This window comes from Anas platyrhynchos, chromosome 2 (genome assembly GCF_047663525.1).
Source record: "Anas platyrhynchos isolate ZD024472 breed Pekin duck chromosome 2, IASCAAS_PekinDuck_T2T, whole genome shotgun sequence".
NCBI lineage: Eukaryota > Metazoa > Chordata > Aves > Anseriformes > Anatidae > Anas > Anas platyrhynchos.
This window is the reverse complement of record NC_092588.1, coordinates 51,861,457-51,888,017: the sequence shown is the minus strand read 5'-3', so window position 1 is coordinate 51,888,017 and position 26,561 is coordinate 51,861,457. Positions and strand designations below refer to the sequence as shown.

Below are 26,561 nucleotides of genomic sequence, written 5' to 3'. Positions count from 1 at the left end.
CTGTCTGGAAGACTTCAGTATTATTCTATTCTTCCAGTTTCTCACTTGGACAGTGAAAACATGACAGCAATAGCAGAGCTTCTCTTTATCAAAGCTGATGTGAGGGAGGTATTTAAAAGTAAGTTTAATGTTATTTCATGATGAAGTGCTATGCTAGTTTGTCTTTCATTAAGAATCATCTACTCGCTGATCAGGGACTTGACATATCCTTGATTAAACACTCTTCCAGAAGGACAAAATCTTCTATTGAAGCACAGACACAAATATCATGGGTAATAGCTGATTTTATAATCAGTTTATGACCACAATGTTTCATCTCCTGAGGTAGGATCCTTCTATTTCCATAATCATTTTCTCTCTTGCTTTAAAAAAAAATAAAATAAATCATTAGTCTCTTAAGGCATGGGATTTGACATACAGTCAACAAACTTCTTAAAGCATAAATGAACACAAGAAATGGAGATACTTGATTAGTGAAATTGCACATGAAATATATGCAAGCATTCAGATTTATTTTCTAAAACTAGTCATTTCTGTAGAACAGCTCCCCCACATCTGGATTCTTGAGAGGAATTGTAATAGTATTCATAAGGATTCAGGGTCAGCTTGTTTATCTTTTCACTTCTAGCATACCATAATGCCTTCTGTTTTGTTTTGTTTTCCTTCAAATAGGGAGAGTCATAATACCTGTGGTTTGGGTTGCCTAATATTTAAGTACTTAGCTAGTGTGTGGATTTTTTCAGATGCTGCTTATTTTTAATTTTTCATGGATGTGGGTTTTGTGGGAGTAGGGTTTCTGGTAAACTTTGAACAAATGCTTTGGTTATCTTGGAGAGCAGATTTGTGAAAAATATCTGCCTAAGTTTTTATAGCTTTGGGGAAAACCACAGCATTGCTGTGACTTGTAAAGATTTGAAGTTGAGGAAGGTTGTAATTTATTTGCTTAAGGTGGCACTTAGAAGGTTGGGTACTAACAATGCTAATGTGCACTTGGAAGGAGGAAAAAAAAAAGCAGCGTGTACTAGTCTGACTAGATTTGATAACGTTGCACTTACAGGAGACCAAAACTTCTTGGGCAAACTTGATTTGGGATACTCAATTTCTGAGGATTTTGCTCAGGTTATTCTCTAAATCTGGATTTCTGTAGGTAACTTCTTTCAGATAAACAATTTGCAATCCCTTGACAAGGCTTATGTTTCTATACCACTGTACACTATGAAATAGCATACTCCTACCTTAGTCTGTGAAACCTAAACAGGGCAGAAGTTAAGACAGCAATACAGTAGCTACTCAGAGAACACCATTCTAGAGATAGCAGCTCAACACAGAAATGGGTTCTTCAGTTTCATTTCTTTTTCTTTGGGGGGCAGGGGGAGTAGGGGAGGCTGAGCTATTTGTCATAGTTGGAGTTCCTTGTAGTCAGTCTCAGGCTTTGCAGACCTGAATCCAGACTAGAAAATTCTAAGCCACTTTTTCTTTTGTTAGCTGCTGGACTATGTTTTTGTTTGTTTGTTTTCCAGGTCCTTTAAGAAAACAACTGCAAGACACAAAGAAAGAAGAAGATCTTGGTGAAGCACCAGCTTGGGAGGATAAAGCTTTGGCATTGTGGGATGAAGGTGGTAAAAAGAGAGTTGTGCAGGCAAAGACATCAAGAGATGGTCCAGGAGCAGGCTCAGGTGTGTGACAGTCCAGATGGATCTCAGCAAGTGTGCTTACCTGTACAGCTTGGCCAAGGAGAAGGTCATTTCGCAGCAGCACATCTACAGAGGTTGGTCCATGGCCAGCAACCCCGGGGGCTGGACCCTGTGTGTGTCCAGCCACAGAGGCAGACAGCCCAAGGAAGTATAGTCCCAAACATGGAACCACGGCAAATAGATGAGAGGTGGGATGCCCCAGGGGTGACAGTACAGGTGCGGCCTCAGAAGCTGAGCCAGGGGTGGGAGGCCCCAGAGGTGACAGTGCAGGTGTGGCCTCAGAAGCTGAGCCCAAGGTGGGAGATGCCAGAGGTGACTGTGCAAATGCAGTTACAGCAGAGGGGCCAAGGACCAGCTCTCCCACACATAACTGTGCAGGTACAGCCACAGGTCCGGGGACAACAAATGGCTGGTGTCAAGGTCACTGTGCAGATGCACTCGGGCTGTGAGCCAGAAGAAGTGACCCATGTCCAGGACCAAGGTGATGAAGTGTTAGGGAATGGAGAACAGCTGACACAAAAACAAAACCAGGGAGATCTGATAGCAAGATATGAAAGCGAGAGAGAAGTGAATGAAGTGGAGCTGGTACCACAGGGGGCTTGGAATCAAAAGCAGGATCAAGAAGGAGATGTGATAAAATTCCAGCTGGAACAGAACCAGAAAGGGGAAAGAGTAGAAGTGACAGAACTGCAGGTTGAAGACCAAGCAGGCCTGGATAGGATGGTGACAGAAGAGCAGCTGCAGAACCAGAGCCAAGAGCGGGAAAACTTAAAAGCAGACCTGTCACCACAACAGGAGGGTCAAAGAGTTGCAGAGATGAGTCAGGACCAAAGTGATGTCCACATCCAAGAAGAACCCAAGGGACTGGTTGAAGAGCAGCAGGAAGATCTGGAGCAAGAAGTGCCTAAGAAACGCCCCCGAGAAATTCCAAATTACTTTGTCTCTATACCAATCACGGATGATCAGGTATTTTAAAATAGTTCTATCTAGAACAAAGCCTTAAGAAGGGGGGAAAAAAAATAAAATAAAAAGTTGCCTTAGTTTCCAAGTTTGTTAATGAATGACCAAATTTTGCTCCCCTACCTGAACTAGTTAAATATTACCTTGAGAATTGCCATTGTTCTTTTCATAAGGTCTGATTGGATGTGTCTCTGCAATAATATCTTTTAGTCTATAGTAGTTTTCTAAAAGAAAGCAGTGGTTTTCACCACCTTGTATTGTCCGTTCCTGAATGCTTAAATTTATACTTAGTGCAGTAGAAACTAGAACTTATCTCCTTCTCCACTGAGGTTCACAGTGGCGGATGAGAACCTTCTGTCCTACAGAAGAGAAAAAGGGGTGTTGATCTATTCTTTTACCCACAAACTTATCCTGATATTTTAGGTAGACAGTTAATTCCAGGAATCCCTGTGTGGGGTCTGCATGCTCATTCTTCACCCAGGTATGCTACATTCTGTGACTTCCATGGGAAAGCGACACATTTTCACCTCTAAACAGCAGCAAATGGCAGAAATCCAGATAGAAACATTTTTCTCTAGAGGTTTTGTGAGTGCCCTAAAGCATTCCAGTTACCACAGAAGACATTTCTGAAATGTGTCAAGCTAGCCTTGTAGGACTTGGGTACTTCAGACACAATTTTATGATCCATGGAAGTAAATTCTGAAGATGATGTGAAAGCTGGAGACAGATTGCACACTTCACTTTTTAACTAGTTATGTATGACAGGTTTGAAGCTTCTAATTTCTGCAAAATTCCATGCCTATTTTTTTTGTAATATAATGACAAAGACATTGCCTCACCTTGAGCTACGTATTCCCATTCAGCCAGTACAAGTCTTGAAACTCACATAATCTTCTGAAAGACAAACAGTACTTCATTCCTGAAGCAGTACTGTTGGTACTTTTACTGGGAATTCTGCCATTCAGCCTTCTGTAGAGACATGTGACTTGTCGATGGCAATGTCACATTATTTGTTTAGTGTACAAAATCAGACAGCTCTCATGCTCTGTACCAGTATCCACTGCACTCTCTGCAGCCCTGCCTAGGCTAAGCCTTCTTGACCCCACAGCATGCACACAGGAAATGAAGAAAAGCATTGGGATGGAGATACAAGAAAGAGGCTATTCCATCTGGCAGAAGCGGGCAGAGGGAAGTCTTGATTTGTATCATTAACTATTGCATCCCAGCTAGCATGAGCAAAACTGAGACATAGGATAATTAGCATGAGTTATTAATATTTATAACATATATGCACCTTGGGAACTTTTCCTACAAAATATATTTTCACCACATCCATACAAGTTAACATTCATATATATATATGTTTTTTTTACATATCTCTTGGCTACCAGCTTCTCTTAGTTTATGCTGCTTTTTCCAGTGAACCAAACTGATGTTATTTCTTGCAGCATATAAATTAATTGCTTTTTTTCCTAGCTTAGGCTTCCATGCAGTATTTGGGACAACTGTATTTACAATACTGAAAGGCAATAATTAAGTAGAATGACTCTGTCTGTTGTACATCTTTTTCCTTTTTTTTTTTTTAAAGTGTGGGAAGAAGCTGTAGTACGGTAGCTTGGTTTGGCAGGCTTTTGAATTCTTGTTTTTACCTTAAGTAAGATTAGGAACCTTTACGTATGTGTTAGAGGGAGATGTCAAAGGTGCCTTCCTCTTGGTAGGCAATTATTTGCTCTGGCTTTGTCTTGAGTGGAATAATCGCTGAAGGTTATCTGGAGGATGGCCCCATATAACTTTCAGTGATTCCTACATATGACTGGCTTTTGAGAGGTGAACAAAAGTGCAGAGCACATCAGGAAGATAAATGCCAGGAAGGGAAAATAACTGTGTAAGCTGGAAGACAATGCTGGCAGAGGAACAAATGGGTATGCAGTGGGCAAAGAATAAATCTAGGCTGGAAACTGGAAAATTTCCTGCCATCTGAGGAATGAGATCATGGAACAGCTCGAGGGGACACGAGTGCCTAACTTATTCTGCTATTTTAATGAGATTTGTGTCCTAATATATGGCCTGTGACCACATCTTATAGAACTCTGTGAATATTCTTCCCTTCTGCTTTTCTTCTCTCAATTCTGCTCTTCCAGATTTCTTTGGTCTTGCACCAGCTGTAGTAATCTGGCAGCTCTGTCCCTGGCTGGCTGCTCTGCCCAAGATATTCCTGTTTCATGCTTCTTTCAGAGTCTCATGCTTTACTTTTAATGGCAGCAGTGATTGATGGCCTTGGGTAAGAGTCTGTATGAGGGGAAACATTGAAGTTACCCACTGCTCCCAGAAATGCAGGCCTGGTATATGTGGAGTGAGCGTGCATAAAATAAATGTATATGTGCATATGTAATATTTGTCAATAATTTCAGATTCTTTCCTCTATGAAGAAGAGGGATTTGACCCTACAAAGGGAACATATCACATGCTTCAGTGATGTACTGAGTTGCTTGTAGTCCACCTGTTGAAAGGATTTAAAGATGTTACAACTCTTCTGGGTAGAGCTAGTTTCCCTTAAATAATTTTTTTAAGAGATTGGTTCTGCAACAGTCAGGTATCTACATGAAGGAATTTGAGTCAAACTTGGCTTCCCAGTTGTCTAAGCCTCAAACGGAGTCTCAGATGATCTTTCAAGAGTATTCTCAGAGTGGGGTACTTAGGAGTGTAAGGCTCTCTTATGGAATTGGGTCAATACTCAATGTATTCTGTTGAAGCAAAGGTTTTTAGGTTGTGTGATCAGAAAACTTGGTATCTTGATTCCTGGTCTGTTTTCATGATCTAGGCAGAAGTGCAGGCCATACTAGATTGCAAGAAGCAGGCCTTAATCAATTATATCTGTCACAGTAAGAAATGCTTTAATTTAAGAGTCATTTCAATGTTGATTTTAACATAGTGAGAAATGTACTGTAAGCATCTGAATTCAAGGAGTTCACTGTTTTAATCTTCAAATAGATTCTCTTAATTGTATCTGTCTTTATCCTGGCATTTACCAGAAACTTGTTATACTAATCTCTTCTGCCATCTAGGTTGTGGTACTGTTAGCTGGACTGCACAATGACTGCCAAGGCTTTATGTAGAAAGATTGCAAAACAAAAATATATTGACCCAGCTGTTTCAACCTATGTAAGAATAAAGTAGAGCTCGAATGTGTGTAAGCATCTAGGCATGTAAGTCAGCATTGGCTCACTGAAATAACCTGAAAATCTATAAACACCTTGGCTGTAACAACGGCTTCCACCAAATGCTTAGTCCTGGAGCATTTGAATTTTTCTCCATCCCAGCTTCTTCCTGTGACTTGTCTCTCAGCCTTAACAGATTGTTTTAAAAGTTCTTTTTCTTTGTAACCAGCCATTGGAGCTAATTGGGAAAAGACACAATAGACCCAGAAGAGCTAAAAATTGGCTGTGCAGCTCTAGAAAATATTTACTTGGACAACAACATGTTTACTGAGTTGATCTTTGTTTGCTGCTAGTTTTCTTTTGGGAAGAAATCAGTTTAATCTGTGATCAAACTTGTAATCAGAAAATGGCATAAGATTAATTATGGAAATGCTATTCAATTTCCAGTCTATTAACAACTGACTACTGCATGAAGATCACATTAATATTTACAGAGTTATGAGCTTTATTCAAACATGCTTAGGGTCAGATTCAGACCTAGTTTAAGATCTAGGGTGCTGACTCACATGAGAGCAATGAATTTAGCCTGTAGGCTTTGAAAGGGAAAACAGATCAATCAATCTTTTTTTTTTTTTTTTAAACAACAAACACTAATTTGAAACAGAAACATAGAAATAATGTTATGTGATAGATTGGGAGGGAAGGGGTGTTGCTTGTTGATATTTGATTCAAACTGGAACTGCATTTTTGTGTAAGAGGCTGTAGCTTTCTGAATTTTTCCTGCAACACCTGGACACCCCACAATGAAGCTTTATTTCCCTGTCTCCTGTTTACTGCATTGCAGATTTTGGACAGAATTGAAGATGTCCAAGAGCTTATATTCACAAAAGAGCCTGACCTACTGAGAGCTTTTCTTCCTGTTCAAACTATGCATCTTACTATAATAGTGGCTCACCTGGCAACAGAAGAAGAAGTAAAAAAGTAAGAATTCTGCAAGATTTAAGTGCAGCTAACTTCACTGTAAATTTGGGAGCCTTATTTCTGTGATAAATAACAACTTTCAGTAGGTCTTACCCACAGTTTTCCTCTTATAATTTTCTGATCAGTTTCTGTATTGCTCCTGATACCTAGTAAGGAAAGCTCTTTACAAGAGCTAAATGGGATTTTTCAGAGGCTGAAATTCTGCCCATCTGGGTGTGGGGAGACGGCAGCATGTCTGTTAAAGGTATAATTACTGTTCTTATCATAAATTAACTCAATGAATGTAGCTTTTTGAGAAACTACAGCTTTTCAGATCATCCATGCTTGTATCAGCTGGAAAACATTAACTGATAGGACATGTTGCATTAAGGAAAACAAAAGTCTCACTAGTTCCTTTCCAAGCTGTTCTCTTTGTCTAATTACAGCTGGGGGCTGTCAGTAGGGTCCCGTGAGTTATGATGGGGATAATGAAAGATGATTTAGGAAAGCAGCCCTGTGGTGAGGAGGGCTAAAGCTGTTGGAGTGGATGCACAAGTAGAACTAAGAGACAATATGTTAGAGTTTTTCTTCTCTAGGCCTTTTTCTTCTCTAGGCCTTCTTCTATGGTACTACACAGGGGAAACAAGTCTCTGGCATAGGGAGGCCTTTAGGCACCTGGGAAGGTATTGCAAGGTAGAGGTAGGAATCTGTTCAGAGTAATCATTTCTCCAGGGGTCTTGGCAAGGGAATGGCAAAATAGAATAAGGACTCAGCATTGTGCAGGTAAGACAAAGGATCTGCCTGGACATAAAGCAGAATGTCTTGCTGGAATGAACTTGTACAGAAAAAAAAAGTATGTTTTTTTTAAATCTCTGCTCATACAGGTAGAGTTGGCTAAACAGGACTAAGATGCAAATGCACGTGACAGATTTGTATGTGCCTTATAAAATGACCTGTATTCGTGTTCATTCAAGGCTTTTTTTAGAAGGCCTGAGGGAAGGGATAGGAGAACCTTTACATGGGCTGAAGAACCTGTGTGTGGAAGTCACTATGTACGGTAATTTGGCAATAAAAATCCCTGTCAGTGTTGCTGACTGGGCAGGCTGTCATCCAAGAGGATAGGAAGCTAGTGGAGAGCAGCAGTGAAAATAGGAATCAATCAGTTGGAGAGGTGAGTGGAGCTAAGTAGTGTTAATGAACTTAAGAGTGGATGCGTGTCTGTAATATAAAAAATAATGGGCATACCTAATGAAAAGCAGATCTTACTTGCCAAAAGCTTTTCATCCTTTATCTTCTATGTAACTGCAGAGCTCTACTAAACAGGCTCTAGTTTAGTGGCTGCTGCTTGGTGCTGTGATATGAGAGACCACCTTAGTTGTTAAGCCAAGCACTTCTCAAGCTTATAGCACTGCTGAAACAGCGTACTTAGCCCCTTGAAATGAGAGGAAGGCAACTTGAACTATTGTGCTATGAAATATCTAGCAGTGGTTAATGGTAGTCTAGACATAATGGTCTTAAATGAAGGGCTAAGTTATCCCTGCTTGTTATTAAGGTGGAAGGAGCAAGATCCTCTGCAGAAAACTCATCTCCCTTCCATCTTCAGTGCTATCCTCATCAAAACTTCATCTACACAGTCCCTAGGAGGTTCAAGAAGCAACAGGTCTCCGATTCTTCACTACTGCATTCAAGTTATAATGTTGACTTTTGTAGGTTAAAATTGCCTTTGTATGCATGAAATATTTTCCTAAGAGGATAAGGGCACAGAATTTGTGCCATGTGGATGGTAGTGCTAGTTTTCTTTTTGGATAATGTAAAAATAAAGACTTTATTTTAAATAATGAAGCAAGGTAGTCAAAACTTTTTAAGTATTATGCTAAAGAAAATGTAAATCTAGCTATGGGGACCACAGCAACCATTGGGCAGGTGTTCTTGTGGTCCTTAGTTGTGCAGTGTTTTGTTAGAGGTGTGAGGCATTATTAGAAGGCTTCTGCTCAGGCTCTGGGCTTGAAGTCTGACAATTCCTTTTCCAGTGACACCAAGGTAAAAAGGTGTCCTTTCCTTGTAACACCTTAGTGGGTATTCAGTTACTCAAAGAGGTATTTGTTTTTAGAAGTCTAATAGTTATATTTTGTTTGAATCTTTAAACAAAATAGTTGAACTATTATATCATGGATAACTTCTTGGTGATGCTTCTGTGCACAGCAAGGTGCACATCTTAATTCTGTTGAAATGGGACCTAGAGCTTTCAACACAAGAAACAGTTTGCTATTTTGTTAACTGTACTTGAATAATAAAATATAATGGAGACAAATGTTTGATGTACTTCAGCTGAGAGAATAGATTTACTTAGGTTTAAGAACAAAGTTAGTGAACCAGATGAAAATTACAATGATAAAGGTTTAAATTTCATGATGAATATAAGTTCAACATTTATCCCTTTGACTGCTTAGCAACACTATAGTCACATAGCCATTTCTGGAATGTTAATGACTTAAACATTCACTTTTCTAGCAAAACTCACTTCTAATGTATAAACTAAAGTTGAAGTTAAAAGACACAATTTACTTTAAATGTCTGCACATCTGCTAATTGTTACAAAACCATTAGCACTGGAATATAGTGTGCTTGGTACACCTTCTATAGTGTTGCAGAATGGCCAAAATCTTTTTAATCTGATATTTGAAATGTAACAATATTTTTAGGTGTAATAGTCAAAACCTTATTTCAGACTTTATTTTGTATTTTTGAAGGGCTGTTCTGGCACTGAAGCAAAGCAAGGCTAAAGTTGAAGCCATTTTGCAAGGTAAAGACCTTATTATGACATTTCATGGGATTGGACAGTTTAACAATCAAGTGATATATGTGAAAATGTCAGAGGAAAACCAGAAGATGCTTAGCAGAATTGCAAGTAAGTACCTAACCTAAATCTTTACTGCTTGCAGTAAACAAGTTTGCAGTCTGTCAGCTCTTCAACATACTGGCCTGAGCTGCTGTGCATGCCTATAAAGTGCTGCCTTTCCTCTCACTGTGTTGTGTTTTTAATTGTTAAATATGAAGCTGAAACTGAGATCCTGCAGAGCTTGAGAGCTAGAATAAGTTGTGTACTAAATTGGAAGGGGTGAGGTGCACAGACATTTGGCTTGTCAAGATCACACTGCAAGGCTACTCTAGCAGGCCCTGCAGTCAGGATCTTGCAGACTTGTAGTGTACATAGTTTTTGAAAGAGACCCCTCATAATTGGTGCCCTATCCATTCTAATAAACTGGAAACATTGCAAGTGTTGACTTTAGTTGAGTTACCTCCTGTAAATTAGAGCATGCATGAAATTATTATCCATGGGACAGGAGATGACAAATAATAGTGGCTGCATATACAATCTGCAGATAAATTTTTACTTCCATTATAGAAAATGGAACAAAGGTACAAGAATAGCTTCTATCTTCAGTTCTAACTTCCCAAAGCAATGATGGGTTCATGAAGATATTCCAGGTGTGACCAGCTTACCTCCATCTGAACGCAGTCTCTGAAGGATTTGGTGCTCTCCCTTTCCCTTCACCCTGTTCTGTTTTTAGAAGCTGGTTTAGCCTGCAATGCAGAACCTAATCTGTGTCCTGGGCTTCAACTTCCAACGGAGCAGAAATAATCAATACATGCTTTTTGCTTGCTATTTTCATACTAAGCAAAAAAGAAGCATCATTCTACTAATGCTTCTCAAAAAGGCATGCAGTACAACCACTATGTAATATTCAAATGATTTATTTTTTTCAGAATAGTCTGTTTTCTTTTTTGTAAAGGCTGCTTCACCTTTCCTCCGGTTCTTAGCTTTGACTACACTCTTGCACTCTTCTTTTATTTTTCTCTTAAATAACTAGTGTTGCAACTAGACAAAAAATACCTCATAATATGACCAGTTTCTTTGTCTTCTAGATAAAATTAGGCATTTCACTGTTACCTTTTGCTTGACTCTAGCCTTCATTTCCCTTATTTTTCCATTGACAGAGACAATTTTGATTCAAACTAGTTGTGCTTTTGTTGAAAGTAGTCTGACATTATCCCTGCTTATTAGGGTTTGTGCCTCAAAAAAACTTCCCCATGCCCAAACTGTTTTTTCTAAAATCTGTTTAACACAAAATAATCTGGACTGAGTATGACTAAGTACAAGACACATGATGCAGTTTCTTTTGAAATCAGTTTTCCTACATGCCAGCCCACGAGGTATATGCTTCAATACCACTGAAAAAAGGGACCACTTAACTGTTTTTGATGCCCCTCACCTTAACACTCTCCTCCATCACTTCTGAAAGATGCAGAAGTGAATACCTGCTCCTCTCCCTTGGTTATTGCTGTTTTCCCCCTACTCTGTTTTGCTTTATGGAGGATTTTATTCCCAGTGAATCATAGCATGATAAAGGTTGATCTTGCGTGCTATTTTAGCATCTGCAGAAATGTTTAAATTTGGTTCTGCAGAATGTATGCTATGATGATCTTTTTACTTTATTTTTAAAGAGTATTGGAGCTGCATTAACTCTGAAAGCCATTACAATAGTGGGTGGCAGATTCCTTCTTGTTCCCTGCCTGGATCACCTGCATCTTTGGGGTTCTACAAACCTGGCGTCTACTTTCTGATCTGAACCTCTTTCCAGATAAGCTGGAAAAGAATCATTTTGATTGCAAACCCCAGGAATATTCTGTCAGTACTTGCATTTATTTCATGCAATATGATTGTTCATTGATTGCCTAAAATACTTCCTTGACTGTGAGACAAGCTGCCAGTATTCAAGCTGTTAGCTCTGTCACCAATGGCTTTGCTATTCAGAGAGACGCAACTTTCATTGTTCTCATTTCTGAATAATTTCTGACCATTCCTAGCACTTAAGTCTGTGGATTATGCAAATATATCAAAATCTATCTTTTTAATAACATCTGTGAAGGAATGTTTTTTCCCGATTTCTCCCTTCCCTCCCCCCCCAGCATAGAATCAATTATTATGTAATGGATAGCAAATGTTTTCCTCAAATTCTAATCAATACTTGGTTGCTCATGGAGTAGATGTGGCTTTCCAAATGTTGCCTTGTAAAGCAGCTTGATGGGCAAATGATTTGACTGGCAAAGATCAAGCCACTCCTGCCATCTGCCTCTACCTCAGTGTCCTTATTTGATAATTTGTCAGAAACAGTTTAACAGTTCAGCCTGTTCTAATGAAGGTTTTGAACCTCTGAGGTGTGCCTGGAAAATTAAGTGCCATCCTGACATGTGCAAAACCTCAGCTACCAGCCTTGTACCTAAACTGACCTCTTGAAGAGACTTCCTAGCCTTGACCTTCCTCCCATTATCAGCCTTCCTGGTGAAACTCTGCTCGTGGCAGTAAGACCTTCACCTTGCAACAATGACTGCTCGTGGCTGTGTGGTAGGAGTGGAGCTGGTTGAGCATGAGGAGACTCTGATCCATTGTTTTGATATGTTAACCTCTGGCTTACTTTTTTTGAGCACCCTCAGGATATCATTTGCCCAGGTGAGTGTGTGGGAACAGCTCTTTACTAGAAGGAGTTCAAATATGTTGCTGCTGCACATGTATTTTGGGGATTGCTGTGCTTTCACCTAGTGGCATGGGCACAAGAAGGCTTTATCATAGTGTTTCTTCATGTTATATTTTTTTCCATGAAGTGCCTGAGACACTTTAGGGGTGGTTTGATACGTAACCATAACAGCCTAGTATAGTTTTTAGATGGCCTAAAGTATCTGCTATGCCCATCCTTCTGCAGAGCTGTGGCAGGTGGGCATCCTGTAGGGCATCTGAAATGGCATCAGGAGCTTATTCAGGCAACTGGGGCCTATTCTTCATATATTTTCCAGATGGAAAGCATAAAGCAGTTGCCTTGGCAAAGTGACCAGGCAGTCACAGCTGCTGTTCTCTCATAAATACGGAGATGAAATATTTTAATGTATTAATTAGCTAAACTACAAGCCAGAGACTTGGACTTGATACAAATGCTTATGACAAACTGGTAAACACAGTAGTTAAACTTCCTGATGGTAACATAAAATGAAAGTAGGGTGACTTCAAGCAAGCCACTTATCAAATATGATAGCTTTTCTTTAAACACACATTTCCACGTGGAACCTGCTTCTCCCAGTGCCTGGGTAATTTAGGAGTAACATATTAGTGTGAAGGACTGGGATCTGGCAAGAAGCAACATATAAATGTTGCAGGATCTCAGGGCAGGTGTTGATCTTCGTATTTATAATCATCCTTATAGATCCAAGGTATAAAGACCTCTGTCAATAGGAGGAAAAAAAAAAAGCCAGATACATCCTAAATACTCCACCGTTAGCTAAGGATTTCAGTGTTATTTTGGAACTATTCTTCACCATTGAAGTGTTTCTTGTTCTGCAACAGTTGTTTAACTTCCTGTATCTGCCAAATTTGTGGGGTCTATCTGCTGCAGACTTCTCCTTGCTATCCTTGTGAGACTCTGCATCCCCCATTTCAAAGTTCATGACAACCAAGAATAGATCAACTTGATTTAATATTTCTGGGCATTGCAGTCCTAAGCTGAAAGACCTTGAATATAAATTCTGGAGTTGCTCACAGTCACTTCATTCAAAGGAGAATAAAACCTTGTTGCTTTAAAATTGTAGTCAACCTTTTTAAACAGTCACCAGTGTAAATGCTTCCTATCTTATCTTCTGGGAAAGAAATATGTCTGTGTGACTTTTCCTTCTGAATTGGTCTTTGCAGATATGCACTTATTTTGTGGATCTTGCCACTATTTTTCTTTCTGAAAGCATTTTGCCCCTCATATTGCTTTTTGCAAAACTGTCCCATTGTGGCCACAGCTTGTTGCGTTCTGCTCCTGTAAGGGTTGCCATGGCACATATTTTCCTGAACTTACCATTGTGATAGGAGGTTTTGTGAATGCAGACAACAGCACTGCAAACATAAAAGTTTAGATCTATTTTCAGGTTTGCAACATAAGGCTGTATTGTCATGCCCAACTTTGTTTTCACTAATTTTGTCTGTTTCCCATGATGGTATGACAACTACTTATCTCATACTGTATTTCAACTGTCTTCAAGAACAGAATGGTGGGATTCTTGTCTAACCTTCTTATAAATATGTTCCCACATCTCCCAGTTATTACTTTATCCCTTATTTTATCTGTTTACCAGAAGCTGTGGAAGAATGCTTTAATGAAATGAATCTCGACATTTCAGGGAGCAAGGATTTCAAACCCCATCTTACTTTTCTAAAGCTCTCCAAAGCACCGAGATTAAAAAGAAGGGTGAGTAGGCTTTAAATTCTTTTTACTGGTATCAGTTCTAGAAATTATTTTTATTTTAATGACTTTTTTTGAGGGGGGGAGGGGTGGGCTATACACTTCAACAATTTTCATTTCAACTACAGAAAAAAAAAAAACTATTTAACGGAGCTTTTATTTCAACTGGCCAAAATACTTATTTCTTCATATTCAATTAGAAGTGATTGGACTTCTTGTCCATATTGTGTATGGCTCTAATGGTAGAATACAGAGTGCTTTCCTTCTGCTGTGGGCAGTTGGATCTGCATGAAAATACAATGTCAAGCTGCTTCCATAGGGCAGGATGGCTTCAAGCAATATTTATCTGAGAACAAGATTAATGTCACTTTGGAAGCTAGGCTGGTGCTTTGATTTATGCTAGAAATGTGTGATGTGCTTTCTTAACCTTTACTGCAGCATTGTATGGTTTATCACATACAATTAAAGTAAAAAAACAACTCTGATTAGATTGCTCATTTCCCAGTGGAATATTGTCCTGCTTGTTTCCAGGAATAGTTCTTGTATTTATGAGGTCAATATATTGCAAACCTGAAACACGAAAGGAGCATGCATGAAGAAAACAGAAAATGTTATAATAGCTGAGGAAAATGACCTTGTATTTGTGCACATCAAGTACTTCAAATTGACTTGATACTTGCCTTCTGTACAATCAAAGTTGGATAGTAACAGTAGTTCTGTGCTGGAGATTTTTTTCTTTTATATTGCCTCCAGAGAATTTCATCAGTACAGGCATCAGCAATGTCTAATGCAAAAAAAAAGTACAGTACGAATGTAGGAATTGCTGTTGATTTCTATCTAGAATAATTCACACTTCCTTCCACCATTGAACATACAGTTTTGGGCATCACTGAAAAAAGCATGATTACATCCTCTCTGCACTCTCCTTTTAGATATTTAATATACATTGACAAGATTCCCCTGAGCCTTCTCGAGGCTCAAGTCCCACCTCTCCTAGCCTTTCCTTGTAGGAGTGATGTTCCAGTCACTTCATCTTCATGGCCCTTCACTAGACTCTCTCTAGCAGCTCCATACAGGGAAGCCCAGAAATAAATGTGTACTCAGGCATGGCCTCACCAGTGCTGAGTAGTGGGGAAGGACCACTTCACCTGCTGGCAATATATTGCCTGAGGAAGCCAAGAATACAGTTATCCTTCTTTGTGACAAGGGGACACATTTATTTTCAACTTTGTGTCCACCAGGACCTCCAAGCCACTTCCTGCAAAGCTGCCTTCTAGCTGGGCAGCCCCCAGTACATCCTGGTGCATGGGACTGCTCTTCCCCAGGTGCAGGACTTGATGCTCCCCCTTGTAGAACTTTATGTACTTCTTCTTGACCTGTTTCTCCAGCCTGTCCCGGTTCCTCTGGATGGCAGCACAACCATCTGGTGTATCAGCCACTCCTACCAGTTTTTTGCCCTCTGCAAGCTTGCTGAGGGTGTGTCTTGCCCCATCACCCAGATAACTAATGAAGGTGTTAAATAGGACTGTACCCAGTATTGATCTCTGGGGTACCCTGCTATTTACTGGCCTCCAACTAGACCTGGATCCTCTGAATCCAACCGTGCACACAGTTTTTAATCCACCTTGCTGTCTGCTCATCCAGCCCATATATGTCAACAGCTTCTCTGTGAGGTTCTTACAGGAGCCAGTGACAAAAGAATTACTTCTAGGCTAAGTCTAGGCTACTAAAGATAGTCTATGAATATCTCCTGCTTTTCTCATCTATAGAGTACATGTATTGTTCACTCCTGTCTCCAGATTTGTATGCACCTTAACCCTGTTGCTTCTAAATACTATTCTACACATCATGACCATAAAATTTAAGTGGAATGGGGTTGCATGTTAAGTTAGTTATCAGGGCACATATGGATGCTGTATGTCCCTGTACAATCTCACCATAGTTAATGCTCAGCCCCAGACACAGGATTTAACCTCAGATCAGACCAGAATATTAATGTATGAGTTTGAAATCTGACATACCAAATTGAAAATACTAAGTATTTGCTTTGTCTTTTCCAGAGTCAAAATGTAATGGGTTAAAGAAGGAAAACTCTATACACCTATAATACCCTGTTCTTAAAGACAGCAGGAGAGAAACCAAAATTCCTAAATACTAGAAGATGCCAAGTGTGAGAAAATATTGTTTTAGTTATTATGATGCCATCTACTGGCTGTAATTACTTGCTGTATATCATAAATAACTGTTTCCATGTAATATGAATGCAAGTCAGGTACTTCATGCAACTTCAGTGCTTCCAAAGTGAAGCTTGAGAAACAATTACTAGTATTGTCTGCTACGTTTTACTTCTCACGAACGTTTTAATAAAAGATAGATATATGATGCATATGAAGTTGTTGCAAACCTTGTTTGTATTTGTGGGGAAGGAGGATTCATTCCTCTTTAAAACTGCTATATGTTCGAAGTTTGAGCTCAGGAAATTATGCACATTGGATTTTGTATCTAGAGACCCCAAAAGGTTGGAGGGAGCTTTATTTGTGTACTATTTAGCTTGACAAGCTGCTGAAGGAATGGTATATTCTGTTTATTGTTGAGGTTCAAATTGTGTAGGACACCTCTGGCATAAATATTAAAATACGGGCTTTTCAAATTTTTCTGACCTGTCTTTCCAGAGAGCCAAGAGGGAACAGCTCACCTTAAGAGTATCCACTTCAATGTGTACCTGATACTGTGGAGCCTTTTCCAGCACTCACACTGCTGTTGTCAGTGCAGGTTGTTGGTCTCCAGTGATGGGCACTGCCCACGCTCACCTATGACAAAGCAAAGCTGGGTTTTAAGTGCTACCACTTGAAAGGGTAAAACATTTGTTCTTGCTTTTATGCTGCTCAAAGTAGATTCACTCGGTGCAGGTCTGCAAATAGCTGCTATCCATCCTGGTTGTTGAGAGCAGCAATCCTATGAAAATCACTTTGTATTAAAATATTCTGGCTCTTTAATGGAAAGGGCAGTTCTAAACATGGCCTCTTTGAGCTACTTGATAAGTTATCTTAAATGACATGGCCTTACTTGAATTTCCATTGTCCTCCTGAATTACCCAGAAAGCAGCCAATGCACAATGTACCTCTGCATTTAAGCAGAACTTGTAGCTGGTGTAGAAGTGATGTGTGTCTCTTGTGTGACCAATGGCCTGGCCCTAGCTGCCACCAGGGTACCTCCAGGGCACAGTAGAAGATGTACAGTTTGTTCAATTAAACTTTGAAGTGACTTGGCCATTAGGTCTGCTCTGAGGGGCAGCAGTGTCTAAATGGTTTGAAGTTTTTGATTTTTTTTTTTTTTTGAAGCTATTTACATGTGTTTCTGTTCAAGTGACAACAGTTATCTCTTGCAATTCCCCCATGGTGCATGCCTACTCATGCAGAGACCTGCCAAAAAGGCTGTTACAAGGAAGGAAGCTTGTAAAGAGATCTCTTGTTGTTTTTTAAACATACACTCCTGAGCATCTGGGGTCAAGGCTGAAAATAATTGAGATTCCCTTAAAGAATTGTGCTGCAAGGGGCTCCTCAGGGTCTTGTTAGTGTGCTCTCCTTAAGGGAAGGTGGAGACTCTTCCTTGCTGCTTAATGATTCATCTGTCCTTCACTTCCATGTGTGCCCCTCAGACGTGAGCTTTGTTACAGGCTAAATGCTTTGTGGGAGCTCCTAGTTCAAATTAGCAGCCTGTTGTGGCTGGTGGAAACATGTAGGGATTGTTTAGCCATCCCTGGTGGTCTCTGTACAGCTGAGTCAGTGCTGCTGTACTTGAACTTGTCTTGTGGGGAAACACCAATTTGGAAATGATTTCCATCTTGACAGTCCTAAATTACAATACTTTCTGATATGCCTTGATTTTGGCAGTGGAAGTTTGTTTTTTTTTTTCTTTTTTTTTTCTTTTCAATCTGAAACGATCATGTAAGCAGTTCAAAATGCATCTATAGGAGTAAAAACTTCCATTTATATATTGTGACCGTTGTAGTGTTCGGCTGTTGAGATATTAGCAGTGTTTAGTTATGATTTAAGAGCTGCTCTGGCTTTCTATTTTTGTTTGTTTGTCTAGCTTGCTTTCACAATAAGCTACTGTTAAACTTCTTTTGAATATTTTGCTAATGTATGTCAGCTCTACAGCTTTGTCAGCTATATTTCTAACCTGTCTCTAGCATGCAATTTAATTACTGTCGTGACATGTGCACACCAAGGAAAAGGATGCGTTTTTCAGTCTGTAGAAGTAGCAACAGGATGAGAAACTGAGCAAAGAAAACTTCATGAAGATTTCTTTATTCCACCTAAAGGCAATTCAGAAAGGAAGGAATAGTTTCTGAGTTAATGTTGTGACTGCTAAATTGCTTGAAATATCTAAAAATTACATGAATGCTTTTCAATAATATGATTAAATTGAACTGTTGCTTTATCTCTAGTTCTTTTGGTGTGTTTGTGGCTTGTTGAGGGAAGAAGGGTACGTGAGGGATTCAGGAAAAAGACAAACTTAAAAATAATCAGCTGTCAGTACTGTGTTATCAGTATTAACCTAAGTACTACAAAATGCAGTAGATACTGCTATCCTAATGGGGTTGGTGGGTATTTTTTCCTAAGTTTTCTTAAGAAAAGAATTCATAAGATACTACTTGATATGTCATGTACTCTTCTGAAGTGTGTATAACTTGTGTATATATACACATACTATAAATTGCTCTTTCAATATTTTAGGGTTTCAGGAAAATTTGTTCGGATCTGTATAAAGAATATGAAGACAGTTTTTTTGGCACAGAGGTTTTCAATCAAATTGATCTCTGTGCCATGCGTAAGAAGAAACAGGAATCTGGTTACTACTATTGTGAGTGTTCTATTAATGTGGGCTCCAGAGGTACAGAAAAGAGCAAAGAGCAAGAAATGCAGACAGAAGATAAGGGAGAAACAAGCAATGAAGACCCTCCAAGTAGTGCTGCAGGGACTGAAACAGAGGGAACTGCTGCAAACTGTTACCTTGCCTCACATCCAGTAGCAGCTGATGACAAACCATCTGAAAATATTGCTGAGGTTTTAATTGCAAGTAAAGAGAAAGAAATCAATGAGGTGAATGGACAGCCTGAAGCTACAGATGAGACTTTTCTTGCTGCTGGAGAGATCCGCTCAGAGTCAGCGCCTGCTCTGCTGCCAGTAAGATTAGACGCATTGCTGAGTGTGGAAGAGAATCAAGAAAAAGCAAAGATAACAGACAATAGACTGCAGAAAACTGAAGCAACAGTGTGTGCACCTGATCTGCCAACAAGTTCAGAGTAAAGCTGTTGTAGTCCTTGGTGAACAGATCCCACCCTTGGTGATGGAAGGAAGGCAGCCACTGCAGTGCTTAGCTGCATTGGGCTTGGATAGTGGGCATGGATGGTGGATTAATCTTTGGCAGAAAATGGTCTTTCTAAGAGACTAATAAAACTGAATGTAGAACAAACTCTGAGGGGAAATGTTTGGATGCAGCATGCAGTAACAAGAACCTAAACCGCAGGTGTGTGAGAGCCAGTGTACTAGAAAGGTAAATGTTTGGGCTTACAGGATCAGGCAGAAGCTCTGCTCTGGCACCAAAGTTGTTGTCAGACACTTCTGTTGCCCAGATACACACTTCTACCATAGTCCCTTCTCTTTTTCCTACTCTACCTTGCCTCTTCCCCTAATTCTGCTCCTTCCTATGCCTGCCTGCCTGCCTTCTCTCTCCCAGGACTGCCTACAGACCGCTGCTCTCCTGATCCCCACAGTTGCTCTGACCTTAAGCCTCCAAGCCATTTCTGTGACAAAGACACAAGGAATCAATCATTTTGTGTTGTAAGTGGTATGACTTTTGTTGTTAACATGTGTCTGTGAAATATGCGCTTCAGTTCAAATAGTAGCTACTTAATTATTTTGTCTGACTTATGGAAATAGCTCGATTTATCCCTCCAGAAATATTGTAATACAAAGTATTTTTCTTCAGCTAAACCGCTAAGTTATGGCAGCAGAGGAAGAGGAATCCATAATGAACTGTTTTTGTAAAATGCCTTAGAGGAAATGAGGCACAGCAGCTTTTTTTTCTAAATTGAAGTAATGTTGTAATCTTTAATATATACATGAGCTAGCTCTGTTTTGTCCTGTCCTTCACTGTATTCACTTCTGTCAAGAAGAAATGTAGGGCTTTGTACCACTGCTGGTGCTGAAACCTCCTTGCTATGCATATTGTTCACTGAAGCCATGCAGATGGCTTGTGGCTAACAAGCAGAGCCTGCCCTACCTGCTGCACGGGAAATAATCTCTCTGCAGAGCCTCATGGCAGGGCGAAGCCAGTAGATGGCACTACTGGAAAAACAGCTGCAGCTGGGACGAGAGGGAATGAGCTGCTTCGAGGCCCCTGCGGCTCACTCTAGGTTTGGGAGGCTGCAAAGGGGCAGTGAGCATGGGTAAAAGCAGTAGGATGCCTAGAAAATCCTGCACATCCCTGATTTGCTTTAGCCCATCACTGAAAAGAGGTGTATTTGACCTTTTCTGAGGGAAGATGAAGCTTTTAAAAATGCACGCCTATATGGGGAGAGAAGTGTCCTCAAGTAGTTTTTCCCAAAAGAAGCATTAAGCATGTGGTGTTTGGCTTCCATACGTGATGTGTGGGAATACGGCTTTGGGCAGAGTGTTTAGGATGCACTCTATTAAATTAACACCAGGTTGTTGCAAAGCTGTCCAGCTTGTTACTGGCCTTAAAAACCTGGATTTGTGCCCCTTCAGTGGGGAGTGGAGGGAGAGACAAACCTACCAGGCTGCCACTGAGCAGGAGGAAAGGGAAGGCTCTGCATTTAATGAACCTGCTTTGTGCTCTGTGCTGAGGTTTGGGTCAGGCGCCTTGTGTTGCAGCACTTGGCAGAGCATTTATTTTTTTGTCAGTCCACGGAAGGTTGTGGACTTTCAAAAGCCTGTCCCCAAATGGTCTTCTAAATGCAAATTTGAGAGCAGTCATTCACAGCTGCTCTGGGGTCTTAAAATGCAGCTAAATTGCTCAATGCTAGAGGAAGGCTTCAAGGTTAATTTTGAAGAGTAGTTAGAGTGAGGCTTCAGTACTGCATCTCTATATCAGCACATTTTGGATGAATCAGTTTTCCAGAAAACTTTGCCTTAAATACACCAAGGAAACAGTGTTTCTTAATGATTTCCTAATTCAGAAGAGGATCAGTAGAGTCATTCATCTTATGAATTTAAGTGGATTCAATGGCCTAGGACCAAGTACACTTTACAATAAACTGCATTTGTTCTTATTGAAAATGTTAATTATCTTTTTATAGACAGATGGCACTGGAGTGTAGCAAATGCGTGGTGAACCTGTGCTCAAAAACGTTTGGGTGTTTAATGCCTACAGGTTCCAATTTAAGTTTATTTCTGTTTTAGGATTATTGTGATGATTGCAGGGTAATTAATTTCACTTATCTTAAGAGTATAGTAGTCTTGTTTTGGTACATTAAATTAAAATAAATACTTAAGCTATGCCACTACAATTTATCTTGATAATTTAAAATAACACTTAAACCAAAAAGTCTACCAAATATTCAGTTCTTTAGTCCTTAATGACAGCCAATTCAAAATGAGTTCCTATAATGCTGTTCAAGTCATAACATATTTTCAGCCTTGTGATGTCCTAAATTTCATTAGTACTCTGCTTAGGACGTGGGGATCCATGTGTTTGTAACTTAATGTTTTTTTTTTTTTTATTGAAAGTAATTGAAATATGGTTGATTATTAGGTATTTTGTGAGGGTAGGGCAGGTGGGAAAAAGCTTCTAAATTGAAATAACTGCACTGAGGAAAGATTAATTGCCCTTTGACTTCTGTGGGGAAACAACACTAAAATCTAGGTTCAGAAGTGAATTCGAGTCATTCTTTATGATTCCTGCATTTACTGTTCTTTTCATGACATTTTTTTCCTTTATAGCTGCTAACTTGCTTATTTTTTTCACTTTAAGTAATTTGTTTTACAGGCACCAGTAGTTTATGTAGAAGATAAATGCAATCTGCTAATTTGTTCTAATTGAGTTTAGCTTAATGTAACTTGAGTTTTTGAAACAATGGTACAACTTCAGAGTGAGAGAGAACTTGTATTAAATGTTACCCACTGGTTGTGTGATTATTTTTTTTTGAAAGAACTGTTTTAATGTTTTCCAAGTAAGTTGAAAGGAGGCCTTAACAGTAGCTTCTCCCCATTTCTTGGCTGATTTTTTTTTTAATTGGATATGTATTAAACTAGCAGTTCTAATAAACAGGATGTAAAAACTGAAAGTGTCCTGTAAATACCTTATTCTGGTATTTATTCTATTTTTTTCTGCTATGCTACTGGGTGCTGTTAGACAATCAGATGGGCGTTTACAGTCTGAACAGCTAGGGTAGTTTGGTTCTGGATGTTGCATTTTTGGGGGCTAAATGCAACTAAGCAAGAGTCCTGTATATGTTCTAAATTAAAATAAATAAAGATTGTAGCTGTTCCAGCTGGCTTTTTCTTCCCATAGTCCTGTATGTGCTCTATACACAACAGCAGAAATACATCCTTCAAACACATCCTTCACCTATACCTCATGTCAGGAGGATGCCAAGCTCCACTTTGTGAAAGTCCTGCAATGATCTTGTTGTGGTACCCTAAATGCCTGATCCTGTGACTAGGAGCAGGTAGCTTTAGGAGAGGGGGGTGAGAAGTAGTCTGCCTTTCTTCTTCCTTGTTCTTCTTGGAGTTCATATTAATGCGTATATTCTGCTGTTATTAGTCAAAGCTTCTGCTTGTAGTATGCCATACAATAATAACCTTAGTTGTTTGTTTTTTTTTTACTGGTGCAGGTAGGATGGAATAACCCCTCAATTCAGTGAGTGTGTGTAAACATACTTAAGTTATTATCCTTGATTTTTTTTTTATCTTCATGAGACAGATTCTGAATTTAGCCTTGAAATAATTTCTTCACCTGATCCATTCTTACATATTTATCATAAACCCAACTCAACGGCTGTGGTTGCATAGCCAAGAATAGCTCACCTGTGGTACTTGAGTCTCGAGATGGATGAAGACTGTTAAACTCTGGTAAATATTCTCTTTGTGGAAGTGGATATTCAGGATTATAGCCAGGAAAGCACACATCTTCAGGCCCATAAATCCTAAATGACTTTGTATAATTGTATTGGGCAGTTTCCTTCTCAAAATCAGTCCTAGATGGGCTCAAGTCCAAGCATTGAGTAGGCTTAACACCTCAGGAGCTGGCTTCCTACCATGGATTTCAGTCACTGACCTGTACAGCAGAAATACAGGATAAGTCTCATAGAGACTCTAAAAAAAACTATGTATTTAGATTAGAGCATATTTTCTATGTCTGCAGGAGGGGAACAAAATGCTTTCTGGAAAAAAAAAAGTATTAAACACATTTTTGCTCTTGGCTTGTACGCCACCCCAATACTACTGCTCCCCTCATTGTCTGCAGGACTTGAAGTGGCACTGTGCTGGTTTTTAAGAGCTGCAAGTGAGAGCCATTGTTTAACCAACCAATTTTTCTGCATATAAAGCAGTTAGCAGTGCTTGTGAAGGTGGTTCTTAAAATCAGCTCAAATCAGCTCTTCTTAGGTCCTTTATACCCAGAAGATATACTTAAATCTACCTCCCTTCCTCCACTGTCCATCTAGAAAAATAAAAGCACATCTTGGCCCATTGTAGAGTCTCCAAAGTTGCTTTGTTACCCTGCTATTGGACCTTCCTTTAATGCTTTTTCTGTTTGTTTTCTATGCTGCTCCTGTTTTACTTCCCCTCCACAGCATTTATCTAGCTTGGCTTGGGTTCCTGCACTTGTGCCTCTTCCATGATGCTTCTTGACATTGCCAGCTTGTATCCCTTTGTTCCTTGTTCTGGGTAGTGAATACTGCTGAGTAAGAATAGCTCTGTTCTCTTTATCCCTAGGAGTCTTTCATGAAAGCCTCTTGCTCTAGGGGAGGATACCAATCATCATCCCTTTGAGCTCATGGGGGCTCTGAGCTCGCTTTGGCAACTGTTAGGCTGCTGCTTGTAAGCCCATTTTGCTCTGGTTTGCATAGCCCCGATTGTAATGGGAGTACTGGGTTGTCACAAGGTCTCAGAGTTCCTGTAATCCTACTCAGAGAACAACTGAGCATACCCCTGCCTTACTGTGGCTGGGAAGGGGAGCCAGTGCAAAATGGATGGAGGAGGAGGAAATGTTTCTGCCATGTTCTTGTGCCTGAGGTTGTTGGGCTCTGTTACAGGGATGCTGTACTTAGGCTGCTGCTGCCAGCATCCCAGCTCCTTGCTGAAAGTTGGTGTCTGCTGCAGTCTGCAAGGGCAGGCGATGCTCCACCAGTCTCTGAAGGAAGGAGTAATGCCCACTGGGGACAGAATGATGCAAGAGCCATGGTAGTGCAATGTCTAAAAGCAGCGACTTGGCACCAGGGATGTCGCTGCTTGTGGTAATTGCTGCTGCCTTACAGGAACTTGTGTGCCTGAGATAGGGTGGGGGGTCTGCTGGACCAGAAGCACTTCTGGTAGGGAACCCCCCTTAGGGTGTCACTGCTTTCATGGCCTGTGGGTAAGCTCCTTGGCTATGCCTTCAGTTGCTGCACTTTTATTTTTTTGGGTATCTTCTGACAGGTTTGAAAAGAGAGGTTAGACTGAACAGGTCTGATTACCATGCTTATGCCTTTAAATCACTGCTATGATGAGATCAGCTATTTCCTCGTTACCTTCTTTGTCTGGGACGCCTGTTTTACCCTGTGTGCATATGTTACTCCATGTGTTGCACCAGAATTTCAGTTTTTCATCATTTGGCTCAGTTCTCAGGGCTGTGTAGAAGTAATGTATTTTAGTTGTGCATAAACACGATGATTTATATATGCTGTGTTGCTGCAGTATGCAGATTCACGCACCTGTAATGTAATTGCTTACACTCTGTGCTGTAAAAGAATTACTCATTTAAACAAAGGCTGATTAGGTTGTAGCCCTTGTCAGAGGAGAAATGGCTGAGTATTCTAAGGGCCTCTCCTTGACAGAACAAGACCTTCTACCACTTCTATACTTTAATACAGAAAATGTGCATTAATGGCTGTTTCAGAGTCCTGAAGACCAAGTACTGTCTATGTTCATCAACCACAGACTCTCAAAGAGAAGGCTGCGTATTGGATAGTGTGCCCATTTACTGTGTATAATACAAATAATTTATCATCACATGTGGTAGGAAACAAAAGAGATTAAGCAATCCCATGTCAGGACATGGAGTACTTAACAGCATATTTTCAAAATGGGCATACTGCTTACTGATCCCACCAGGACACTTGAAACTCCTGCTGATAAAACCTGTCTCATCCCCAATGCTGTTAGTTGTATTCCATTTTTGTGTTAAAGAAAAAATGTTTTAGGAATATCTAAAATATTCCTAATATTACCCCCTAAATAGATAGAGGTAATCCTTATTTTCCCTTCAGCTGATAACCATTCCAGTTGAGTAGAGGAATCTGCAATTCATTTTAAAATAATTTGAATAATTTATGCCTTAATTTCCTAATGTTGTGACATCTCAAATTTACCAAAGTACCTGGGGACTTCTGAACTCCACTGTGCTGGAAATGCCACTTCTATCTCAGTAAGAGACACAGTTGTAAAATGGTATTGAAGAGTATGGAAATCATGGTTGATCCAAATCAGATCTTTGTCTCCTACCCAACCATTTCTCTAAGAGGGAATTGAAAAAAAAAAATGTGGTCAGGTTTGCTGGAAAGCATAATTCTATCCTATTCTTGTGGTGGCAGAGTTACTTAAACTATGATTGCCTAAGTCATCAATGAGATTGTCTACAATTGTAAAATAAACATGCCTTATAAATATATTCTACTGTACACTTCGGATGTTTACCTACTACACCTTGCAGGAATACATTGCTGTTGAAATATCTGCTGCCCATATAAGAATTGGTTCATCCTGCTGGTGAATTATCAGGTAGCATGCAATGTTTATTTGAGCAGAGGACTGAACCAATTTGCTTGTGAAATGAAAGATAGGGTAAATACTACTATAATATTGCCTTACATGTGTAATTACTTGAAATGTGTGAGCTTCCTTTGACTTCAGGCCCCTCAGCTCCACTAGCTTCATTAGGCAAACAGCTACGTGGGAAGGATTGGTGACAAAATTACTGCTGCAACCCTGGTGGCAGTGGGGTCATCCAGCTTCTCCCAGAGAGTAATGATGGATGGAGAGGGAGAAGGGAGGTGGCTTCTTTTAGATGTTGCACCAAATTCTCCCATTCAAGGGAAAGAATGCCTTTTGAACTGGTGAGGGCTACAAGCTGCAGACCTTTCCACAGTTCATTACCTGCCCCTTTCCCTTTCACCCCAGAATATCAGTGAATATTCACCTGTGTCAAGTATGGACAAGCCAGAGTGCTACAAAGGGACAGCACTGCTGCAGCTGATGGATCCCAGATCTGTGCTGTGGCATTCATTT

General features: G+C 39.9%; 1 protein-coding gene across 10 annotated transcripts in view; it reads left to right on the top strand.

Annotated features, from left to right (window-relative positions):
• Window positions 1–21,721, top strand: part of LOC106014422 (uncharacterized) — a 35,319-nt gene extending 13,598 nt beyond the window's left edge. For 2 of the 10 annotated variants that reach the window (XM_027452010.3, XM_038175127.2), the window contains exons 2-6: window positions 1,521–2,660; window positions 6,657–6,793; window positions 9,523–9,680; window positions 13,943–14,055; window positions 18,789–21,721. In XM_027452010.3, coding sequence (XP_027307811.3) covers window positions 1,611–2,660; window positions 6,657–6,793; window positions 9,523–9,680; window positions 13,943–14,055; window positions 18,789–19,361 — 2,031 coding nt within the window. In that variant the 5' untranslated portion in view covers window positions 1,521–1,610 and the 3' untranslated portion in view covers window positions 19,362–21,721. Of the gene's footprint in view, window positions 1–1,520; window positions 2,661–6,656; window positions 6,794–9,522; window positions 9,681–13,942; window positions 14,056–16,109; window positions 16,428–18,788 lie in introns of those variants that run through there. The other 8 variants (XM_072034726.1, XM_027452011.3, XM_072034725.1 and 5 more) reach the window with 8 other exon arrangements.
• Window positions 21,722–26,561: the final 4,840 nt, after the last annotated feature.